This window comes from Panthera leo, chromosome C2 (assembly GCF_018350215.1).
Source record: "Panthera leo isolate Ple1 chromosome C2, P.leo_Ple1_pat1.1, whole genome shotgun sequence".
In the NCBI taxonomy this organism is placed as follows: domain Eukaryota; kingdom Metazoa; phylum Chordata; class Mammalia; order Carnivora; family Felidae; genus Panthera; species Panthera leo.
Genome location: NC_056687.1, coordinates 152,748,228 through 152,773,160, shown reverse-complemented (window position 1 = coordinate 152,773,160; position 24,933 = coordinate 152,748,228). Strand labels below are relative to the sequence as shown.

General features: G+C 50.2%; 1 protein-coding gene across 1 annotated transcript in view; it reads left to right on the top strand.

The window, feature by feature from the left end:
- Positions 1 to 24,933, top strand: part of ITGA9 (integrin subunit alpha 9) — a 342,670-nt gene that overhangs the window by 30,713 nt on the left and 287,024 nt on the right. Inside the window, 4 exon segments of the mRNA XM_042903314.1 lie at positions 11,243 to 11,310; positions 18,896 to 19,025; positions 21,706 to 21,791; positions 24,524 to 24,592. Coding sequence (XP_042759248.1) covers positions 11,243 to 11,310; positions 18,896 to 19,025; positions 21,706 to 21,791; positions 24,524 to 24,592 — 353 coding nt within the window.

Sequence of the window (24,933 nt, the reverse complement as noted above, 5' to 3'; positions counted from 1 at the left end):
TCTGTTGTCCTCAGATGTGGGATCAGCACTAGGCCGGTGTTGGTTTGGGGACTTCACACATTCTCTCACTTAATCGTTACAATCCCTTAGAAAGTAGCTATTCTTTGCTTGGGTTTGAAGAGGGGTAGTTTTCTGGAGGTTGTTCTAGAAGACGCCAGTGGGGGCGTGGGAAACGAGAAAGGGAAGGAATCGCAGCCCATAAGGGATGCTGCCTAACAGGCTACCGTCGTGGGCAAGTCTCGGGAGCTCGGGGGCCGGCATGGAGCACACCTTGGAATTACCCACCTGAAGAGTGTGGGGGCTGGAGTCTTTCCACCATTCTGTCCTGCCGTGTGTGGGGGCAGGGCAAGGTCCCTGGCGGAGAGATGTAGGTGCTGGAGGCCGGGCTGAGTCACGGAAATGGTGAGGGCCGAGGGGAAGCGGGTGGGGCCCCCAAAGGTGGGCTTGGAGGTTGACCTTCTCCCGTGACAGATGAGGAAGCTGAGACTCCATTGAAATAAGTTGCCGGACGTCCCTCCTACAGTATAAATGTTAGAGCTGGGATTTGGATTTCTCATCTGTCTGACCTCAGCAAGTCATTTTGTGCCCTCTTGGTTAGTGGTGATTTCTGTGTGTGTTTTGAAATTTCCAACTTAAATGAGACTTTAATAAGAGCCAGTCAACAACCCTCACAGAACAAGAGAGGGCGACTGAACTACCCAGACGTGAACGTTTTGGGTGTCGGTGCTCTCAAGAGCAGGCCCTGCCTGCCTTCGCCGTTGCTGGTGGCTCTGGTGTGATGCTTGGCAGGAAGATAGAAACCCACGTGAGCCAAGGAGGGCCACAGCGAGGCCAGGTGACTGTTCCACAAGTGGCCCTCATTCACAAGTGTGTGTGAGCTCTGGGCCTTCAGAGGTGTTGTGTGTGTCCCCCACCCCACCCCACCCCACCCCCCTGGGTGCTTGGGATCCTCACCATAGGACGTGGCCCCTGTGGCTCACTGGTCCCAGATGAGCTACGTGTGGAACAGACTTGAACTGAACCTACAGCCAGAGCCCAACTAGATGGCCAAACCCCAGCTGATCTGTAGGAGTGGGAGTGAGAAACGAATGCCTGTTATCTGTCACAGATTTTGTGGTTATTACGCAGTTTAAGCTGACACGGGGCTCATCTCGTGATCCCAGATTCCTCACACGACCGTGGATGTGGGATCAGCTCAGGCTTCCAGGATTACTCTTCCACTGTTCCTCGGCTTAATGGTGGCCAAATGGAGCCAGCCAAAAAATAAGCAAAATGGCGGTCCCTCTTCACCCCGTCCCCCTGCCTAATCCTCCTTTCTCATGGGCACACACACACTTCCGTGTCCTAACTCAACACTCCCCCAGGAGTGTTGGGGTATAGGAGCAGCCCCTAGAACAATGGGACACTGAAGAGAATGTTTCTGTGGTGCTTGGTCCTGTGGAGGCAAGAGTGGTAAGTGCTCAGATTTCTCTAGAAGACTGGCTTGGCAGGATGGGGGATGCCGGCCACAGAGAACCCTGGCCTGGGCTCTGTTGACTTTGGGGATGTCCACCTCCCAGTTCTGTGGACTACTTTTGGTCTTAAAGCAACCAAATTTTCTCTTAATGTGGAAAAACTCGGTGACTCAGGCTCTCTGTTCCAAGTGGGGGATCACGTTACAGCTAAGTACGGTACAACTAAAATATTTCACAGTTTGACAGGACCTTTTGGATATCATCTCGGCCAGCCTATCTTTATTGAGGTCTAGAGATGCGGTGTGGCTTGCTCCGGGCCAAATTTTTCGTTCCCTTCCGTCATTCATGTGTCATGCAATGGAGAGGCCAAGTAGCCTAGTGGCTAAGAGCACAGACTCTGGACCCAGACTGCCAGGGTTCGAGTCCTAGCTCTGCCACATTGTTAATGTGCTGAGCTGTGCCTAAGCTACCTCAGGGGTCTGTGAAGAGGACGAAGTGAGTTAAAACTTGTAAGTTCTTAGACCAGTGCCCCGTGTGTGTGTCTACGCAAGCGTGCGCACTAAGCATATATGTGCTTGTGGTCTGTATTCCGTGCTAATGTACTATATGCACGCTAGGCAAGTGTTTGTCAATCACTGTGGGGTTCCTGATTTGTCTGCTAGGAATAAAATCCACACAGTCTTAAGTGCCTGATAAATCAAACCCAAGTGACCCAGTCCCAGCTGTCAAGTTCCCCATCCACAGGGGAAAACAGTGGAAACATGATGTTTCACAAGTGGGAGAGCCGTGCGGGGGAGAGAATCTCATGCCAGCGTGTATAGAGGGCACCTCTCCCCAAGGGCCCAAGCCGCATCCCGGGTCTAAGTGGCCTTAAGACAGCTTATTTCAGTTTGCAACTCCTGGAGGAATGGATACCCCCTTAGAGTCTGCACCCGACTGGGGCTCACGGAAGAAAGGAACGGCGGGAATCCGGTGTCGGTCGTGGCGGTGGGTGCTGGGAGGGGAGGAGGGGGCCCGGCTGCTTCTGGGTGTGCATTTTGTGGGATAGCGGGAGGACCGCTGAAGGGCGTAGGAAGCTGGGCTGGGGCCTGCTCTTCTGTGCCTCTGTGGCCTCACGCCTGTGGCTGGGCCCTCCGTGGGAATGCATGCCGTGATGCCTCCCTGGCATTACTTCGGAAGGTTATTGTTAGGGGCTCATGAGAAATTTCAGAAGTGCTGAGAAAGACCACACGTTGTTCTCTCGTTGCGGCCTTATTATGGGTCTCGCTGAGGGTCACCTGTGCTCTCTTCAGAATGTTGCAAGTTTGGTTTAATAGAGGAAAGCCTCGAAGTATGTGGGCCCCTGTCCAAACTGTCTCAAAACTTTTGAATTCTTAAAAAATCGGTCTTTGGCACAAAGACATTTTTCTCATGACTTTTCAGGTGCTTCCTGTTTCTGGGTGGGTGGGAAATGCTATCAGAATATCCTGTTTGGAACCAGGAAATGGAAAGGGAATGGGAAACAAAGATGAACTTAGGACACAAAGTAAACCAGCGGAGCATGCCGTTAAGTCAGCCGTTTAGTTTATGTTTGATACAAGAACAGCATCATTGCTACCATATGTTGTTTGGTTTTATCAGAATGTGTGGGAAAACGAGAGGTTCGGTGGGACGGTGAGGGGGGAAGCTAGTTGTCAACTGAAGAGAAAGCTCTGTGAAGCCTGGGACTGTCAACCAAGTCCTACTTGGGGGCTCCCAGAAGTTAAGTCAGTGCATGGAGACTGTGAGGCACAGAGATGTCTTTCATCGTTTGCCCTTGAGCCCACCGAGGCAAGAAGCCAGAGCTCGGCAGCAGTGGGGTCTAAACAAGTCCTCTTTTTACCGCGACAGAAAAAGCCTCACGAATATGGAAAAACCAGGGAGCAGCTCTGCTAAATTAACAAAAAGTGGTCCAGGTAAAACACTGATGAACAGGAGCAGGCAGAGCAACATTGGATATTAGACCCGGTTTCAGGATCACTTGTCCCTGTGGTTGCACCCACAGCTCCTACTTTGGGTGACTTTGAGCCTCGGGGCCCTCATCTGTAAAAATGGGGAGATTAATCCCTCCTAAAGAGGTATTTGAGATATATCAGGTGCCTAACATAGTTCGTAGCTCAGGGTGAACCCTCAGTAAGTATGATTTTTCTAATTAAGTGCTGTTACAGTATCCTTAAACCTTCTGAGAAGGTTTCTAGCCGATCCTGCTTTAATGAATAGATAATGAAGGCTGTAGAAAGTTGGATATTACAAAAATGATTTGAAGGCTCTATGAAAAGATGGTAAGTTCTTAAATATCTTTAAACATCCTGTTGGCACGATTTATTTGCTTGGTGAGATCTCCTCTCCCCTCCCTCCCCCCCCCCCTTTTCTTTTCTTTTCTTTTCTTTTCTTTTCTTTTTGTAGATGCTTTCAAATTTAATTCATGCCATGTTTAAACCTTCTCATGTTGGGAATTGTTAGGGTCTGAATTTATCAAATTTTACTGTGCTTTAAAATTGTCCCATTGATTCCCAAGATTTCTGTGCCACTTTCCTTCTTTCTTATCTGGGTGTGACTGGCCTTTTATTCCCAGCTGATTTGTATCTCTCAGGACGGTGCTTATTTCTAGAGGAGGAAATAGATCACCCATTCAGATGTGAAGTTTTTATCCCCCCCCCCCCCCCCCCCATCTAATGTTGAATGCTGTGGCTCTACAGGGGATAAAAATCAATCAAGGTCCGTTTACAAATGAAAAGGATTTGAGGTTTTGTCTTGTTTGGTTGTGTTTTTGCTTTGTTTTGGAGAGATCCCTAAAAGGCTAAGTTGATCCATTTAAAAATTCAAGAACAAGCCCCATACATTTTTATTAAATAAAGAACTCTACATTTACATAGGATTTTATGGTTTCTAAAGAGCTTTCATAAACATTATCTCATTTAAGTAAATACAGCAAATTTAAAAACAGATGTAGTTCTGTGTTATAGCCAGTCAAGGCGGAGAGGGACCCTGAGGAGGAGAGAGGGAGGGAGGGTGGCCAGAGGGAAACACCAGGGCCAGAAGAAGAGACCAGCTCTGTGGCAGTGGCTCTTGGGGCTCAGGGAACCCCATCAAGATTTCCGTTTTGTGCCAAGAATGTTACCACGGGCACAAATATATTCTGTATTCCAAACATGTTTCCATGCATCGTGTGGAATCCTTGACTGCTCAGACCGCATCGTCTAACATTTCCTTCTGGAAGTCCAAATGTTAGGAATCTCCTCTCCTAAAATTGCAAATCTGTATGATGGGTATCCTGGGTTTTATTCCTCTCACAGAAACTAACAGTTTCAGAGTTACCTACCGGCTGCCAGGTATTGTGTTAGGTAATTAACACTTATGATCCTCCTGAGTAGTGACATCATTTTGGGGGCGAGTATTCTTATCCCCAGTATACAGATGAGAAAACAGGCTTGGGGAGGATGGTGAAGGTCACAGGCTCATTAAGCAGAGAAATGATTGTTGGCTTTTAAGTTTAGAGAAGGTTTCTTTGCACCACCTTTTCTGTTGGGGTGTTGGTTTTCTTTGTGACTACCGGGGTGCTGTGGCCCATCGCTCAGCAAAATCTCCTGTTCTGTCATAATTTTATCCTGAATTTTTAGGACTAGAGAAGCTAGAGACTTCTCAAGCTACGTTGCAGTTGTAACTGTAGACGCAAACTATAGACAAGTTCCAGCAGGTGCAGGGGGCAGATGGGGCCCCTGAGCCTGATAACATGTACTGGGAGGCCCATCTGCTCTGTGTCCTAGATCTTTCCTTACTGTAAGCATTTGGTATCACGTCTGAACAGTGGTTTGTCCATGCAGCAGGGGTAGTCATTCCCTGAGTCTGTTAGCTTCGGTCATCGTGTGAATTCTATTCTGTTCGGAGCTGGGACTCTCACTGAGATGTGACTGTCCCATGTTCGGGGTCACTTTTTTTTGGAGGGACGGAAGCTAACGCAGCGTGCGTTGCGTTGGTCATTTCGGGCTGCCGTAAGGAAAGTACCACAGACTCAGCAGCTGCAAACAACAGGCACCTGTATCTCACTGTTCTGGAGGCTGGGAAGCCCAAGATCAAGGCCCTGGCCGATTTGGCATAGCAGAGAGAGACAAACTCCCTTAGGTCTTTCGGGACTCACAAGAGGGCACCACGCCCATTTATGGGGGCTCTACCCTCATGGCCTCACCTAATGCTGGTCACCTGCCGAGGCCCCATCACCTGATACCGTTGCATCGGGGATTAGGGTTTCAAGATAAGAATTCTAGGGTGACACAAACATGTCGTCTGTGACACACAGTACGTTGAATGCAGGTCTATGATTTTGCGCCTGTACAGTTGCTTGCTTCTGCTTCTGAAGTTGGCAAGATTGGTAGTGGATTCTGGGTGTGGAAGGAACTATCTCAAGGCTACAAAACATTAAAACCCTTTCAGAATTTTTGCAAAGAATACAAAACGTGACATTTACCATCGTAACCGTTTCTAAGTGTGCCGTTGGGGTATCGCATACATTCGTTGTCGTGCAAACACCACTGTCCATCTTGAGAACTTTGTCAGCGTCCCAGACCGAAACTCTGTCCCCACGAGACAACGCTCCATTCGCTCCACCGCACCCCCTCGCCCCCCACCGCCGCCCCTGCAGGCCCTGACAACTGCCATTCTCCTTTCTGCCTCCATGAGTTTCACCACTTCAGACGCCTCATGGAAGTGCAATCATGCAGTATTTGTCCTTTTGCGACTGGCTTATTTCACTTAACACGATGTCCTCGGGCATCCGTATTGTAGCACGCATTAGAGTTTCCTTCCCTAAGACTTCATATTCCACTGAATGAATGCCAGTTTGTGTATCCATTCATCCATCGATGGAAAACTTTTTTTTTTTTTTAAAGGATAAGAATTTTATCACTGCAGATGTGCTCTGTGAAGCATGATGGTGTGGGCATTCAGGAGCCCTGCCCTTTCCTCCTGACTCAGCCTAATTTGCTGTGTGCCTTGCAATACACTCCTTGCTCTCTCGGAGCAATAGTGACTCCATCTGTAAAATAAACGGATAGGATTCGAATTATAGACATGCTCTAAAGATCTCTTCCCCTCTTAGAGCTTCTCTCCATTGTAAGTTTCTGGCTTTCGGTAGTTTGCCTTATAATGCCCACCATTGCTTAATTATTAAATATTTAAACACAAATTTTTTAATGTTTATTTATTTTTGAGAGAGAGAGAGAGAGAGACAGATACGAGTGGGGGAGGGGCAGAGAGAGAGGGAGACACAGAATGTGAAGCAGGCTCCAGGCTCTGAGCTGTCAGTGCAGAGTCCGATGCGGGGCTCGAACTCACAAACCGCAAGATCATGACCTGAGCTGAAGTCGGATGCTTGACCGACTGAGCCACCCAGGCGCCCCTAATTGTTAATTATTTTGATAAAATGGTTTCCTTTCTTCTCTAACCTAGCTATTTAGGTTATTTACTTTTTTTTTTTTTTCCACTTAGACTGTGGTCCCTTGCAACTGAGGATAGTTTTGTCTTTTCAGTTTTACATGTTGAGCTGCCCTTCTTACTAGCAGAGATTTGTCTTCCCGAATTCATTGTCCTCTAAATTGTAGTTTAATGATTAGTTACTCGGTATTCACTCAGAAATTGAGCAAAAATTCAGAAACGACTTAAGACTAGAAAGCTGTTTTTGTCTCTGTTTCATGGCTAAGTTCAGGAGCTACGGGAAAAATAATTTTAAAATTGACGCATTGCAAAGACGATCTTTGAGAGCTGAACCTTTCTGAAATAGGAAGAGAGATCAGAGGGAATAATATGTTACGCTGCATGTAAATCTTGATCTTTCCATGGGTTGGTTTTATCCCACCAGCAATTGGGGAAGAGGTGCAGGAGGTGGCCCCACCCAATCAAATTCTTGATTGAATTAAAATTCATTAGTGTAAGGTCCATGTATTGAGTCGTGGGTTGTGGACACTTGGAAACCACTATTTTTTTTCCTCTCTGAATTGCCTTCTGTTTAGACAGGGCTTAGTAAAGGCAGCAGCTCACCCAAGGAAAATACTACCATTTTTAGAACGGAGGAGCCACACAGCTTAATGGATCAGCGTGTGCCGCAGGCCAAGAAATTCAAACCCACCCACGGCAACCTGTTCCCACCTCCGCCGTGTGATTTCCAGGTCCCCTTGTTCAGCCACATCTTTGGCTTCTCGGATTCAGTCCCGCTGGATTAAACGGTGTTAGGTTTGTTGTTGCATCCGTGGGCTGCTTTCATGCCAAGCCTGATTCCCCTTTGCTGCTTCAGGGTGGATAAATGTTTTGTTCCACGGCGGCAGGGGAGGGTACGGGCTTGTTGTAGCTCTCTGCCCGGCCACATCCTTGGGGCAGGTGGAGATTGTGTGGACATGGCCAGGAGTCGCCAATGTGGGGCCCACAGCCTGTGTTTGTGCAGGAGAAGTTCTTCTGGGGACACAGGCGTCTGGAGGTCCCACCCCATCCTTCCAGCCTGCACTGCCTGGACTTCTCAGTGGAGGAAGGGATTGTGACCTGGGCGGGGGGTTTCTTGGGGACGCTGGGATGGGGCAGCCTCTTGTCTCCATGCCTACCTCCCTTTTCAAAGCTCTGGGGTATACAGGCTTTCCTGCCGTCTCAGGAACTGGATCTGAGCATTCTGTCCCTTTCCTCCTGAGGCCCCAAAGGGAACGGAATTGCCCGAGGTGGAATTAGCCAATCTAGGTTTACAAAGCCCAGAAACATCGATCCTGTGGGTCCCTGCCCTGCTCCAATCCCAGCCACCACCACCACCACCACCACCCTTAGGCCTTTGGGGTTAGTGGTGGCCCCGGGCAGGGGGCTCAGGATTCCTGGTACCCAGAACACGACTCCTTGTGAAACGAGGCTGGGGCTGGTGGTCAGGGAGCCTGACCTATTGGAAGGCAGAGGTCAGGGCTGGCAGAGCAGTGGGGACAAAGGTCCAAAGCATGTAGGTTGGAGAGTTCCGGTGCTTCGCGGCTGGAGGAATGTGCGTGCTCCTCTTCTGTCTCCGCCTGGGCCTTGGGGCTGTGCACAGAGCCACTTGCCTGCGTGCTCCCTTAGCATAGCGGCGCTGGCACTTCCTCCGAACTGGCACAAGGCTGGTGTTGGGGACAGTGAGAGGAACCAATTCATCTTGGTGTCGAATCAGCCGTGATAAACAAACACATGCTGTGATGGGGAGGGGGTGTGATTTACAGACACCTCCAGGCTCACCTGGGCAGAGAAGCTGTTCTGAGCAGGAGTTCCGGAAGGCCGTGGGCAGCTCAGAATAGGCACGTGTCTGATCCGGTCACACCAGCTGAGCCTTCCTAGACTTGAACTGCCGTGACTGCCTCTCCTCCCCGCAGAGTATGTGTGGTGGGATGGGGTGGGGGTGGAGGCGTTAGGACTGGATCCTGTTCCAAGTTGAAGGGGTGACTTGGCGTTACAGAAGTTTCTGGGAGCTCAGCGCTCTGGGTACTAGTCACGAGCCCCACGTGGTTTGATCCCTTGTTCTAGAGCATCCCAAGAAGGCAGGTATAGACCCTTGGGTCTCAGAAAGTCAAAGCCGGTGGGATCGTGCCTGTTTTCTGTGTGTCCCTGGCCCTCAGACCTCTGATGAGGCCGTCCCAGCTTGGGGAGCCCGGGGCTGGCCTCTAACGGTACCTCGATGCTGGCTCAGGACTTTTTCTTGGGGCCGGGGGTGGGAGCACTGCTAGCTCCCAGAGTGGCCGTGGCTCCCTCAGGAGCCCTGTGTCCTGCTCCTGGCGTAGAGCTGACCAGCACAGTTTGGGGATGAGATGGAGAAAGACACATTTTCATATTTGCTATTTTTGGAGTCCCTGTTACAAAGGAGACCTTGAGACTATTTTCTTTGAAATGTCCAAGATTCCTGCGCAGTCCTTACTCATGTCATACATTGATGAGGCTGAACCGATGTGTCCTGCTCTGTCCCTTCGTTCAGCTGGTGGGGTCTGAATTTTCTTCGGTTCATTTGCATGAGAGTTACATTTGGCTGTTTAACCCCCGGAGGCAGTGGGGGAGGATACGCTTTTTGCCGGACCTTCCAGATGTAATATAACTGTTTGTTCGGGTTGGGACATTTTGATCCTTCTTGCCATTATGCTATTTGATGTAGGATTTAGTATTAATTTTTATTATTTCTTGCCATCAGACAGTTTGATGCATGATGTCTTTATGACTTTGCATAAGCCCCACTTCCAGCCCTGGTGTCAGATTTTTGCAGAGAACAGGCGGGGTCCATTGTCCCTGGGTTGCTTGCTGACAGGCCTGTGAGTTCTCCTTGTAATAACAGAAAAAGGCTGGAGGAACTGATTTAGCCCTCTCAAGGAAGAGGAGTAACTCAATTGACATTCCGTTGTAATTTAGCAGTCGGTTAATGGCCACTTACTGGAAAATGTTACCAGGCTTTGCGGTGAGTGTTGTTAGAAACTGAATTACTCTGTATATTTCCCCAGGGTCCTTTTCCCCCTTCTCCTCTAGTGCACACTCGAGCTGCAGGAAGTGGCTTTTTGTTGCAATCATAGCTTCATTGTTCCTCTGGATTATTTATTTTGTTTCAAAATTAAGTATATTGCCTTTAATGGTAGCAGAGATGTGCCAAGAGCCCCCGGGTGACATGAGGATCACTGGGTTATTCTGTTGGGTAGCCCAGGCCTGCAGGTGCCCAGGGGCAGGCAGCCATGAACCTGTATCCGACAGTGTTGGTTTCATGTGTAATTAATCAGAGTCACCTGAGCAGAATGTCTCTCTCTCTCCGTGTCTTTATCCATGTAATTATTTCAGCCGGCTGGTCACTGTATGGGTTTTGAGTAATCACTCACTCCACAGAGGCTTTGATAGGCCACAGAGGTGAACAAATGTGAATCTTGGCTTTGCCATTTACTAGCTGTGTGACCTTGAACAATTCACCTAACCTCTCTGAGTCTCAGGAGTTTTGCCTATTTAACCGATGACAGTATGGGCTCCCAGGGATAAGAGACCAAGGCAATGGCGTGTGTGGACGCAGCTAACAGTGCCTAGAACGTGCGAAAACATCTTCCTTCCAACTGAAGAATAGAACATCAGCAACAGAATGCCCCCTTTGTCGGGTCAGAGTGTTGGGAACGGCGAGGGAACGGTGGAGGAAAAAGAACTTAACCGCCTGTGTTTATTTTCACCTGGAGAGAGCTTCCCCTTTTATGGAAGATACAGGGGTCAATGTATAGTGTCACCATACCCCATCGGTGATCGTGTAACCGAGTGCGGGGCAGGTCTGGTGGGGTCCCCTCTTCCTGCAGCCCCAGGCTCCGATGGCTGGTTTCTGGCTGGATGGCAGGAATCATATTGCCTCCAGCTCTAAGGAGGGGTTGTCTTCCAGTGGGCTCCACACAGGGATGGCCACATCATTCCATTTCTGGGTCATGTGTTCAGCTCCCTTTCCTCCCGGGGCTCTCCATCCTGTCTGGAGTAAATGAAATAATCGTCACCCGCCTCCCACTTAATTACCACGGCTGTCGCTCCTCTCGCCCCTACATGCGTGCGGGAAGTCCGCTGGGGCGCTTGGGAGCCTCACGGCCCGATGGCACCAGAGCCTGGAGTTTTGAGGTCTGGTGGATTCCCGAGACTTTCCTTCCACACCCCAGCCTGGAAGGCGTCCCTGGGCCCGGCCCACAGCGGTGCACGGGGAAGTGGCCAGCACGCTCAGCCGCTCCACACACGACCGGTACAGACTGACGAGGCTGTGGTTTGTTTCTTTCCTTCCTCCCCTCTAGAGTATAAGAAGAAATACGGAGAGGAACACGGCTCCTGCCAGGCTGGGATAGCAGGCTTCTTCACCGAGGTGGGTGTCGGCCGCTGGGCATCTCTGCCCTCCTGCTGGTGGTGTTTACTTCCTGGCTGACGGTGGTCTTGGGAGCTTCCTGAGACGATGCCTCCGGTCGCATCCAGGGAAGCTTATGGAAACCGGCGGGGGCACCTGCTGGCCAGAAAGCACCGGGGGAGGGTGGGCGGGCTCATATGGAGGACACAGCTATTTGGACGGTTTCTCTAAGGAGTCCTCTTGACTCGGAGACCCACGGAAGGACTTGATTCACGGGAGTGCAGGTGGGATGATGCTCAGTCAAGCGTGTGTCTCGTTGCTGGCAGTGAGGAGGATGTATTAAGCGTCACCTCCTATCATTCCTGTGTCCTAGGTGGAGAGATCGTAGGATTTTGTATGTAACTCAACCAGCCCCTTTCCCATATTGCAAAGGACCGTGCACTTGAATACTCATGTGCCTGTGTAGTGGCACCATGATCTTTGGCTGCCGGTACATCTTGAGGGACTGTTCGTAAGTGAGTCTTACCTACTTTGAGTGTCCCCTTCGCATCTGCCCCTCGTTTCTCAGGCATCATTTTGATTATGTGCCGTGTGCGAAGTTCCGTGTCAGGTCCTGTAAGTGGCCCAGTCATCCAGGTGGTTGTCCAGGCCCAAACGAAAGAGTACTTTGCCTTTAGAATTCATCTGCACTCCTGTTATTTGAACCTCCAAAACATATCCCAAATATGACCGTTTCAATTCCCCACCATCATCACCCTCTGGAAAAGCCATGGTCGTCACCTGGAGATGTGCTGGTTTGATGCTTATTTATTAAAAAATTTTTTTTAATCTTTATTTATTTTTGAGAGAGACAGAGCGTGAGCAGGGGAGGAACAGAGAGAGAAGGAGACACAGAAACCAAAGCAGGCTCCAGGCTCTGAGCTGTCAGCACAGAGCCTGATGCGGGGCTCGAACTCACAAACCATGAGATTATGCATGATCTGAGCCAAAGTTGGATGCTCAACTGACTGAGCCACCCAGGCACCCCTGATGTTTGTTTATTTTTGAGAGAGTGAGAGACAGACAGAGTGTGAGCAGGGGAGGGGCAGAGAGAGAGGGAGACACAGAATCCGAAGCAGGCTCCAGGCTCTGAGCTGTCAGCACAGAGCCTGATGCGGGGCTCGAACTCACGAACTGTGAGATCATGACCTGAGCCGAAGTCGGACGCTCAACCGACTGAGCCCCCCAGGCGCCCCTGAGATGCTCTGGTTTGAGCTAGTCTCCCTGCATCTGCTTTTTTTTTTTTTTTTGTAGTAAAATATACATAACATGAAATTGACCATTTTGACCATTTTTTAAAAGTTTATTTTGAGAGAGAGAGAGAGCCTGAGTGGGAGGGAGGGGCAGAGAGAGGGGGAGAGAGAGAATCCCAAGCAGGCTCTGTGCTGTCCGTGCACAGCCCAACGTGGGCTCAGTCCCACTAAATAAACGGTGAAATCATGACCTGAGCCAAAATCAAGAGTCAGTGTTTAACTGATTGAGCCGCCCGGGCGACCCTATATTGACCATATTGAAGCAAACAATCCAGCGGTATTTACTGCATTCACAGTGTTGTGTAACCATGGCCTCTCTTGCTTGACAACATTTCCATCACCTCAGCCTGAATCTGTTCTCAACTCCCACCCTGTGTTTTCTGCACAGCAGCCCGAGGAATCTTTCAAAATCGAGCCCTGTCGGGGGGCACCTGGGTGGTTCAGTCGGTGGAGCGTCCGACTTCGGCTCGGGTCATGATCTCACGGTTTGTGAGTTCGAGCCCCGCGTCGGGCTCTGTGCTGACAGCTCGGAGCCTGGAGCCTGCTTTGGGTTCTGTGTCTCCCTCTCTCTCGGCCCCTAACCTGCTTGCATTCTGTCTCTGTCTCTCTCAAAAATAAATAAACATTAAAAAAATTTAAGGAAAAAAAAAGATTTATCTCTCGGATTTGTTTTCACAGACATTATATGCTGGAAACAAACTCCATTGTTTTCCTAAACGTGTAGTTCTCGTTGTCATATTGGTCTGCTGACCAGGTTTTCTCACCCCACTGGCTTGAAATCCTATCCTGCCATATGCCAGGCTCATACGCTTCTTCCATCTCTGTTGCACATTTAGATGGGGTGACTTCTGGGGCTGTCGCTCCTCCAGGAAGGTCTAGTAAAGTATGACTCAGCTCAGTAGGCAACAGCGAACCACTGTCAGTCCACAAGCAGGTCACGGACACCATGGATGGCAGTGCTGAGAGAGAAAGGCTGGGCGGGCTGGTGTGGCCAGGACTTTAAAAGTGGGAGGGCCTGGAGGGAGGCCGGGGCGGGGGGGTGGTCTGTGATGGGGTCCAGCCACAAAACAACAGGGCGGGAATAAGAAGCGAGCAGAGCAATTGGAGAATATCAAGGCCGTATCAGCGGGCTGGATGGCCAGGGGACTGTGGTATAGACGAAGTATGTGTTGAGCCAGGGTTCTGGAGAACAGTGGTGCCCCGGTGGGAAGAAGGCTGTCTAGAGATGAATCACCGGAGGAGGTAAACGGATAGGTGTGAGGTGATGGGTGGGACACTCAGAGGTGTTTTTGGATGCAGAGACCACAATCCCACCCGAGTTGGAAACTCGGATCTGGCCATTGCTAGTACCTCTGCAAGGGGGCTGGGTACGCTCAGCCTGGAACTGGGGATGGGGTGGGGGGAAGGAGGCCTCCTTTAGCCAGCGGGGGAGAAAAAGTAGACTCATTACAGAAATGAGAAATGAGGGCTCATCAGAGCCGTTGGTGGAGAACTAAGGGAGAGAAGGAGTTCCCAGGGAGGGGGTGTCCTTATGGTCTCACCAGCCGGAAGGTCAGGGAAGGCAGGGCATCGGGGCCAGGCAGAAGGAGGTCTTGGTAGGAGGAGCGGGAAGGGCAGGGCCGGATGGGAACCCAGGTGCCTGTGCCAGCTGCTGGTGACCAGAGGAACGGGAGCACCTATTGGAACTCGAGGCCCTGGGAGCCACGGAGTCTCAGCATGTGCCAGCTGGGCAAACAGCAGTGGGGCTGGAGGGCATGCGATGTGGGGTTGTGGGGCCAGGGAGTGGGAGGCTCAGCCCTCTGACCCGGCCACCGTCTCCTGGCTGCCCTGGGCTTTGCCTCCCTAAACAGGAGGTCTTTGAACTCACGGCCTCTCTCATTTCTGGAACTTCAGCTGTCGGAGGCCGTGCAGGAAATGTGGTTGAAAGGGTCAGGCAGGACTTCTCCCCTCGCCTGCCCTCCCGCTGACCTCGTCACTTGGGCTTGCTTTTGCTGTGGGCTCGGCTGTTCCTGCACAGGGCTGGCAACTGCTTCTGTGGCCTTCCGGATGTGGCCACGTTGCCCCCAAGGACGCTGGCCCAAGGCGCCTGCTTGGCCTGAAGGTCTGTGACCCAGGGGTTACCAAAGCTGTCTGCGTTATGGATACCACGTGAGTTTTAGCCTGTTACTGAGGATAAGGGAGAGCTTCCTGGGACCTTTATTGTTGTAGCTCTGGAGGACAGAGACAGATCCTTGTGAGTAGCTAGAGGAGACTTAGACCGGCCCACCCGTGTAGGAGTACTACCGCGGGAGCCTGGAGACATCTGGGTGAAGTCTGGGACACAGACTTCTGTTGCAGAGCCTGAGTGCCCATCTGCCCTGCCCCCACCTCTGCTCAGGCCAACTTACAGCTCACAGAGAAAAGCCCGTGGCTCCTGAGGCACACCCCACGCCCCTGTACCTCTGGAGGTTCTGCTAACATGTGTACCTAGGGAAAAAGGCCCGCACTGTTTACGGAAGGGATTCTACATGTGAGTCAGGCGGGGTGGCCTTTGCCTTGCAGAGAAACTTGCATTTCTGTGCGCCATTTGCATGGGCTGTTTCTGGGTGGTGGGGGGCTAAGCGTTGAGGCCATTTTCCTGGCGCTCGTGAACAGTGCCACAAGGGCGCAGGCCATCCCTGGTGACCGGGAAAACCGAATCCAGGGAGTTTCAGGAGGACAGTATCCTGCCTCTCCCCGTGGGTCTCAGGCTCAGCTTCAGGTTATCTAGTTTGAACCAAGGGAGAAGGAGGCAGGAACACAAAGAGGAGAGGCAAGATAGATAAGAGCTGTTGGTTTTAAAGGTTTTTGAGGAGATGGGGTGCCTGGGTGGTTCAGTCGGTTAAGCGTCTGACTTTGGCTCAGGTTATGATCTCATGGCTCATGGGTTCGAGCCCCGTGTCGGGCTCTGTGCTGACAGCTCAGAGCCTGGAGCCTGCTTTGTGTATCCCTCTCTCTCTTCCCCTCCCCTGCTCGTGCCTTCTCTCTCTCTCTCAACAATAAATAAAACATTAACAAAAAATAAAGGATTTTGAGGAGAGGGATTGCCTTCTTAGACTCTTTGTAACGTTTGTGAGAGGGTGGGTGCAGGGATATATTAGACATATAGTTCTGAGTCTTTAAGCTGAATTTATTTTATTTTATTTTTTAAATATATATTTTTAAATATTTATTTTGAGAGAGAGAGGGGAAGAGAGAATCCCAAGCAGGCTCTGTGCTGTCAGCGCAGAGCCCGACGTGGAGCTCGATCCTACGAACTGTGAGATCGTGACCTGGGCCCCTGATTCCAAAATCAAGAGTCGGATGTTTAACTGAGCCACCCAGGGGCCCCGATGCTGGATTGATTTTAAATCATCAGAAAGCAACGTGTCTACCAGCTGGTGTCCTAAAGAGCCTCACGGGGGTCTCTGGTGATGCTCAAGGCTTTGGCTTAGGAGGGGCTGCAGGTAGAGAAAGCTGTTATATGGTGTGTGCGATTGGCACCAGGGATATTGGTCCTTATGTTCTTCCATGGCCTGTGTGTTGGGACACCGATTCCAATTTCCTTTCCGAGTTCAAGCCCAAGGAAAAAGGCTCTCTCCTCTGACCAACCGATCATTTGTCTAACACTCCTTCTAGAACTAGCACAGTCCCTGCATGGAACAGATGAGTACAGGGGGTGGGACTTAATCAAAGCACCACCACCTGTGTGTTTTCAGTGATGTGTTCTGAGTGTGGAAAGTGATATGCTTTTTTTTTTTTTTTTAAATTTTTTAATGTTTCTTTTTGAGAGAGAGAGCATGAGCAGGGGAGGGGCAGAGAGGGAGGGAGGCACAGAATCGGAAGCAGGCTCCAGGCTCTGAGCTATCAGCACAAAGCGGACGTGGGGCTCGACCCCTCAGACTGAGAGATCATGACCTGAGCCAAAGGCAGACACTCAGCCGACTAAGCCACCCAGGCACCCACAGTGTTGAGGCCAGCTCTGCAGAGGAGGGGTCAACCTGGAAGGACGTTTCTGGGATAGGACAGCATGTGGGGGACCCTAAGGGCCAAAGGAGGGGTGGCTGTGTTTTGGGAGCAAGAGACCTTGATGACATTGGAGTGTCTGGTCTCCAGTGTCTGTGTGGCCCTGTCCTTTGGTGTTTTTGTGCAGCTAAGGGGTTTCCGTTAAAGTTGTCTTCGAACCCTTTCAGATGGAATTTTTTTGTCTAAAGTATTGTGTACGTTTCCGTGTCACCTTCCCCAGGGAAGGCCATACAAAGGGACTTTGTTGGTCTGTGTCTCTAGTAGAAGCTTCCATATGTAATCGCAGGTGCTTCATATTGTTGGAGGAAAAACTCATGATTTTGTTAGGAAAATAACTTTTATTGATTCTTAGTGCAGTGTAGCTACTTTGGAAAATGTAATCAAGAGACGGCGTTCCCCGTTGGGGAAGGGAGGAAGGGAGGAAGGAAGGGAGAGAGGAAGGAAGGGAGAGAGGGGGGAAGGAAGGAAGGAAGGAAGGCAGGCCTCAGCCAGGGTCATCCAGTGGACACAACGCTGTAGTTGGCACCACCCTGCCTACAGCGGCCACACTGTGTGCTCCATTTGGAACACAGTGGGCGTTTTGGGAGGGGACTTCCTTGTCAGTGTGCAGTCATTGTTCTGGAATTTTGAAAAACAAAATAAATTTTAGGCATGAGAGAGAGACGTAAAGAGAGAGATGGGGCGCCTGGGGGCTCACTTGGTTAAGCGTCTGGCTTTAACTCAGGTGATGATCTCATAGTTCATTGAGTTTTAGCCCCACGTTGGGCTCTGTACGGACAGGGGTGGGGCCGGCTTCAGATCCTCTCTCTCTCTGCCCCTTCCCTACTTGCGTGCTCTCTCTCTCTCTCTCTCTCTCTCAAAATAAATAAATAAACTTAAAAAAAAAAATGCCAGAAGAAGGGAGGGATTCCTGTAATCCTTATCACCCAGTGGAAAAAACCATAAACGTTTGGGACATATGTTGCTCATCTTTGTTTTGTCTGTCTTGCTCCCGTATGCATCTTTTTTCCTTTGTAAAACATGATCATTGACTGTATATCGTGTGGCCTGTCCTTATTAACTTAGCACTTTGTGATTCTGTCTCAGTGCTATCAGATCTACAGTATTTTTATTGCTGCAGGATTCTGTTGAATTGGATGTGCCATGGTTTAGAATCCCCGCTGTTAGACATTTAGGTCATGTCCAAGTTTCTTTAGCACAGTGATGATGCCTGTTCTTGTGGGTAAAACCGTGCTGTTGTCCACGCTGACCCCCTTAGGTAGGTACATCACTTGGGAGCACTTGGAATGCTCATCAGCGTTGCTCATTGGGTGGTTTTGTAGCACAGACCTGCTCTCGGCCCCGTTGAGGGTGCAGGGCCATTTGCCCCCACTCCAAACGCTGGAGACTGCTGTGTCTCTGTGTTTCTGGGTCTGTTTTTTTTTTTTTTTTTTTTAAGTTTATTTTGAGAGAGAATGAGAGATAGAGCATGAGCAGGGGAGGGACAGAGAGAGAGAGAGAGAGAGAGAGAGAGAGAGAGAGAATCCCAAGCAGGCTCCACACTGTCAGCACAGAGCCCGACGCAGGGCTTGAACTCACAAACCGTGAGATCACGACCTGAGCCGAAACCAAGAGTCAGACGCTTAATCGCCGAGGTGCCCCCTGGGTCTGTTTTTAATAGCAGTGCTGTCTCCTGCTGTCTCGAGTCCCTGTCCTTCCCTTAACCTCTCTGCCCTCATACTTCTGTCGTGAGTTCGCAGTGGGTCACAGCAGCCACAAATGCGAGCTTCAGAGCCCTTCCTGGGAAGAGCGTCCTGAGCGAGGACGTGGGGATCTCCCCGGTGTGCGCAGAGATGCTTCTGGTCACTTGTTTTCTCCTCGCTCTGCGTGGGGGAGGTGGGGTCGGGGGCCAAGATGCTGAGGGGGTGCTGTCTTTTCATGAGCTCTGTTTCCTGGAATTCTGTGATTTATAAGGACGTGTACTGATGCCATTTCCTCGTTTGATCCAGGCGTAAAGGTGAGGGGATGTGCGTGAGCTCACCCGTGGGTGGGCTAGGGACCTGGTACGTGGGTCACTCTGTGGTCACCTCGCTGCGTTCTCCCCGTCTGTATCCCTGCCGACCCTGGGTGTTTGGTGGATCCCGTCATGCCAGGGGACCCGCTGAAGTCATTTTTATTGCTCAGCGGAAGAAAGTCCGGGGTGTGAGGCGTCTTTCATGGAGTTCTTTGATGTGGCTGTGGTTCTCCCTGCTCTCACCTGCACTCCCTCTTCCGCTTCCTTCCGCGTTCACCTCTGGGTCTCTCTTCGGCAGGAGCTGGTGGTGATGGGTGCCCCAGGGTCATTTTATTGGGCCGGGACGGTCAAGGTGCTGAACCTTACGGACAACACCTATTTCAAGCTGAACGACGAAGCGATCATGAACAGGCGGTACACGTACCTGGGTGAGTAGCTCAGGGACGTGGACAGGTGAGAAGGGGAAAGGGGAGCGATTCTCGCCAAGCTCACACACTGTTGCTTTATGGGGGGAAAGAAGGGTTTATTGGCTTTTACGGGTATTGTTCCAATTCGGTCCACTTTCCCTCCGGGCACCTCACGTGGAGCCTCACACCCAGCAGGGAGAGAACAAAGGAGGGCTCTGGATTAAAACTGTGATCATGTTGCAGAGCTGGAGGCAGACATTTTATTTTCTTGTTTGAGCCATTCCTCAAGTTCAGATACAACATGAGTGCAATAGAATCCTGGTTTTCCACGGCATTTCTTTGGGTACAGCCTCCGCTTCCCGGTCTCAACAGCAGTTGCAAATAGAGATGATAAGAAGCAATAATTAGCATGATGGATGGCAGGGTAATGCTGAAGGTGAACCACAGGCTCAGAAGATTTCTCTTCTGTTCTCAGCTCTTTTAACCTTCTAGAAAGAAGATAGATACAACCAAGAGATAGGCTGTCTTTGTGGGCGCGAAGATTTTATGTGGCTCTTTTCCTTAGTTCACGTCCTGAATGCTATCATTCTGGATATTGTTTTCTCTTTTTTTAAAAAAAAAAAATTTATTTAGAGAGAGTGCAAGCAGGGGAGGGGCATAGAGAGAGAGAGAATCCCAAGCAGACTCTGTGCTGTCAGCACAGAGCCCGACACGGAGCTCAGTCTCATGAACCAAGAGATCATGACCTGAGATGAAATCAGAGGCTGGATGCTTAACTGACTGAGCCATCCAGGTATTCCTGGATACTATTTCTTTGAATTCCTGAGACAACCATATGAGGCAACTATTATTACCCACGTTTTGTAGGCAAAGAAACCGAGGTACAGAAAAGTACGCAACTTGCTAAGATCACGTGGCTTGTAAAGAGCGGAGTGAGGGGCTTAAACCTGTGGTTTCAGAGCCCAGAGTCCCAATGCAGAGCTGCCTCCTGGGCTGTGGAGACAGCACTGACCACTGGTATGGACCCTTCACTCGGCTGGGAGCATCTTGGAGGTAGGGAGTTGGTCTGACGTTTCCAGGACTTGATAGAGTGCTTGGTACACAGCAGGGAGTTCCAGCGTATGTTTGGTAGATTGGAGAGTGGAGAGAAGGTGGCAGAGAGCTTGGTTTGGGTTTGGCTTTAGGGTCTGGGATAGGTCCTTTGAACTTGAGGGCCCATGGCTTCTCCCTGTGTACCAGAGACCCTTGTTGCTGAAAGGCTTTCAAGGGTCACTCGAGGCTTTGCGATCACGCATAATACTCTTAGGTAATGTGGTCAGGCCACATGGTCAATAAGGATTGATCACAATAGGGTATCATCACAAAATCCAAACAGCCTGTGATCACAGCATTAGGGTATAAATGTGAGGACAAGGTTTGGGAATATATGCTAGCTAGAGAATTTTCAGCCTGCTTGTGAAGCAGGAGACATTTAGACTAAGCTCAGACAAATTTTGCCTTTGTTTCTAGGCTCCTTTTGCGTCCAAACTCTTCCCTCATCCATCCACCCACCCACCCACTGTCAGCTTCTTTCTGCCTTCTCTTAGGAGGGAGGGTGGCATAGTGGTTACCGGCAAGGGCTTTCGAGATGCACAGATTGGATTTGAATCTTGCCATGTTATCTTGGGCATGTTACTGAACCACATTTAGTCTCAGTTCCTACCTCTGTAAAAGGGAAGAAATGATCATACCTTCCTCATAGAACTGTGTCATTAAAAGATACTGGCGTCCAAAGACATGCATAGGAATGTTCACAGCAGCTTTATTTGGAGTAAAGCGGGAACAACTGGAAACAGCCCAGGTGCCCAGCAGCGGGAGAATAAAGGTGTTATGACCTATTCATACGGTGGACCATTGCTCGACAATAAAAAGAAACGACTCTTACACTCAGTATGGATGAATGTCACAAGTGTGATGCTAAGTGAGCTTCTAGAACACGTAAACCTAATACATAGTGATAGGAATCCAAATGGTGTCTGCCTGAGGGAGGGCATTGACTTGAGAGGGTAGGAGGGAACCTTCTGGTTAGAGTTCTATGCTTCTGTTCACTCCGGGTGGTGGTCACGTGGCTGTGTACATGGGGCCACTTTCAATGAGTTCTCTACTTCAAGTGTATGTGCTTCACTGTATGAAACTTCTATCTCAAAAAGAAAAAAACAGGGGTGGCTGGGTGGCTCTGTTGGTTAAGCATCCGACTCTTGGTTTCAGCTAAGATCATGATCTCACAGTTCATGAGCTCGAGCCCCACGTTGGGCTCTGCACTGACAGTGTGGAGCCTACTTGGGATTTCTTTCTCCCTCTCTCTCTGCCCCTTCCTGGCTTGTGCTTGCTCTCTCTCTCTCTCAAAAATACATACAAACATTTTTAAAAGAAAGAGAAAAGCAGGTATAAAGTATTTAGCACAGTACCTGCTTTAAAGAGGACCCTCAGAAAACATTCTTTCCTGCCCCTGATGTCTTGGGGAACATGACTTTTTGTGAGATGAGCCATTTCAATGTCAGAAGACTGACAGCTGTTTGTTCCCTGGTGGCTTATGTTCCAAAAATAGCTGGGTCGTAACTGTCCAGATTTAAGGGATGCTTGAGACCCTTTATTCTCTGGTGGCTCTTTTTCTCCCCTGCCCTCTCTCATCCTCTCCTTGGTTAATGTCCGCCCTTTGCAGGCTACGCAGTGACTGCCGGCTCCTTCTCTCGCCCGTCCACCACCGACGTGGTGGGAGGTGCCCCCCAGGACGAAGGCGTCGGGAAGGTGAGGAGAAAAGTCTGCGCGAGAGCGTGGGGCCAGACCTGAGGGGGAAGCGTGCTGCCCCTGTCGCAGAGGTTTGTCACTTACTCGGTCCGAATGCCCTGCTGGATGGCTGGCAGGTGAAGGGTGACCTCGTGAGTCTCCTGTCGGCCTCCTTCCAACCGCTTTTGCGAGTGTGCCTTGAAAGCTGAATCAGAGAGTGACCGCTGCTCCCAGACCTCGCCCTTCCCGGCCCCTTCTCATCTCGGCTGCGTTCTGCAGCTGACTGCGTGTGTGTGAGATTATCGAGACCGACCGTTGGCACCGTGGCATCCTCCAAGCGAATGGCGTCCAGCGCCCTCCAGCTTCAAACTGTCCACTCTGCCAAGCTCTTTCCAATCTTGGCCTTGACTTAATAGAGACAAATCTAGTCCTGGGTATCTTTGGGACTTTACTTATCTTGGGGCCCAGGGTCGCGTATTTATTTCCCCAGTGGTTTTTTTTTGTTTTGTTTTGTTTTTAACGTTTATTTTTGAGAGAGAGAGAAGGAGTGCAAGTGAACGGGGCGGGGGGGGGGGGGGGGCGGGCAGAGAGAGAGGGAGACACAGAATCCGAAGCAGGCTGCAGGCTCCGAGCTGTCGGCACAGAGCCAGACGCGGGGCTCGAACCCACGAACCACGAGATAGTGACCTGAACTGAAGTCAACACTCAACCGACAGCCACCGAGCGGCCTGTTTCCCTAGTGTTCTAGAGCCAAGACCGGTTCAGCCCAAAGGCTGGACCGGGAATATGTAGGTCACTTTTCCTAAAGGATTTGCCCGGAGTCTAGGAAAGACCTAGACTGGATCTAGGGCTGTCTGAGTCGCTTTGGGAGTCATGGCCTCAGCGGGGCTGAGAATACGAACAACCATGCTTGCTGATTCTTTAGCTCCAGGGTATGGGAAATCTACGTCCAGTAGGTCTATATGAGTCTGGAACCTGCGTTTTTAACAAACTACATTGGGTTCTCTGATAGAAAAGTCTGAACAAAGGAATGATCTTCGGACCTGAGCCCATGGGGTGGACCTAGAATAGAGTCTGGCCATATGTCCGGGGGCTCAGAGAAGTGGGGTCTGGGTTCTAGAGAGGCCCAGATGGGCCAGAACCACTGTTAATAGGAGCCTTGAGCCAGCAGGTCAGTGTGGTCAGCTGACTGGGCTTCACTGATGCATGAGGGTCATTTCTCTGCATGCTCCTGGGCAAGAGTTAGGAGCCTCAGTCCTCATTTCTGGAAGTGTCCCTTCCTCCCTACGAACACTGATGCTGGGGAGAAAGGATCTTTGAAAATGAAACCAGATAAAATGTTAGGGCACTGAGCAGGGCGAGTCGTGCAAGAAGGAAGCAGATCCTTTAAGATCACATGATTCTTCTACATGGTAGAGTGAAGAAGCACCAAGACCTGTCCCCACGCTGCTAATGTCCTTCAGGAAAGAAGCTGCGTGCGTGTGACCAGGCATGTCTGTAATGTTGGCAAAAATGCTTACCTCCTGGTTCGCAGCCATGCAGATGCCTCAGTGCATCCTTTTCTCCCCAGTTACAAGGACTTTTATCTAATCGCATTGTTTTCCTTTCAGGCTTGTGATAGCCTTAAGATAGTTAAGTCTTAGGACGAGAACCGTATTTGTAACTGATAGAGCCAGACAGAGAGAATCTTGTATTCTGTTAACAAAAAAAGAACCTGAAAATGCTTCTTTCAGTCGGATCGTGTGAGAGTTGCTGGGGAAATTGGGCGTAGTTGATAAAGTTGCTGACTGTCCCATTCCCAGGGACACTAGAACAGACCTCTGGTCTGCAGGATTTTGGTGGTTAATCATTTCTGGGGTCAAGGGCACAAGCACATTCTCACTAAGGCGGTGGCTGCTTACGCCACAGGAGTGTCCCTGACCCTAGTTCTCAAGGGACGCCGTTCCCGTAAGATGCGACTTGAGAAAGAACTTCCATAGTCCTGTCACTTGGGAAGTTCCGTATCAGTGATCCTCTTTGTGGTAGAGACCCATGGTATTAATGTGCACACTAAAGGCTCTCAAAGTCCTACAGCAGAGGCATTGATTTAATGTTTAATTCCTTTTTTATAAAAAAATTTTTTTAATGTCTATTTATTTTTGAGAAACAGACAGACCATGGGTGAGGAGGGGCAGAGAGAGAGAGACACAGAATCCGAAGCAGGCTCCAGGCTCTGAGCTGTCAGCACAGAGCCCGATGTGGGGCTCGAACCCAACTGAGCCACCCGGGCGCCCCTAATGTTTAATTCCTATTTCCCCGAGCAGATCTCCCGGCTCTGGTGTTCTATGGAATCACTCTGGAAGACTGCTTTGTCTAAAATTCTCCCTTCCACCCCTCTGTCTTTCAATGCTGTACCTGTGACAGCTCTAACTCCTAGGAAGGAAAGAAATATTTCAAGGAAGAAAATCACTTTATCTAAGAGGTGAATTGTTGACCAGTAATTTGCAAGGTCCTCGGGACTTACTGGGCACGGCTTCCGTAAACGATGCGGTCCAGGAGCAGAGGACGTGAATTCTGCCCAGGATTGAAGGACACTCTTTTCGCAGAGCTGCTAAAATGCAAGGCCCGCTGACTTCCTCATTATCAGCCGACTGAAGCTTGTGATGCCTTGTGCCTGGTTGGCCATTTAAGTAGGACTCTCAGGAGGGTGCTGATAAGTCCCTTCGGTCATCGCTTCCATCCTAACCCAATTTGTTTTTTTTTTCATTCCTTAGGTGTATATTTTTAGAGCTGATCGAAGATCGGGCACCTTGATTAAGATTTTTCAGGCATCAGGTAAAAAGGTGAGGCTCTTGGCCCTAGTGTCGTCTTTTTGCTTGTGGGATGTCATCGTGTGGGAAATCAGTTCACTTTCTAGAAAAGTGGTGGAAGGCCCTATCCACGCCCTAAGTCAGTATGGTGGCTCCACGTGCAGTTGCCTTTATGACCTCGGCACCGTGTGTAACCTGCAGATTGTGGAATTCGTGCTTGTTGCGGGAGACAGGTAGCAAGGTGAGTTTGTACGCGACCAAGTTACATCACAGAGTTTTAAAAGGGTTTTCATAGTCTAGACAGGCATCAGAACTACTGCTCGCTCTGTCTCTGCCTTTTTCTACCTCTCTGCCCCTTCGTCCGCCTGTCTCTT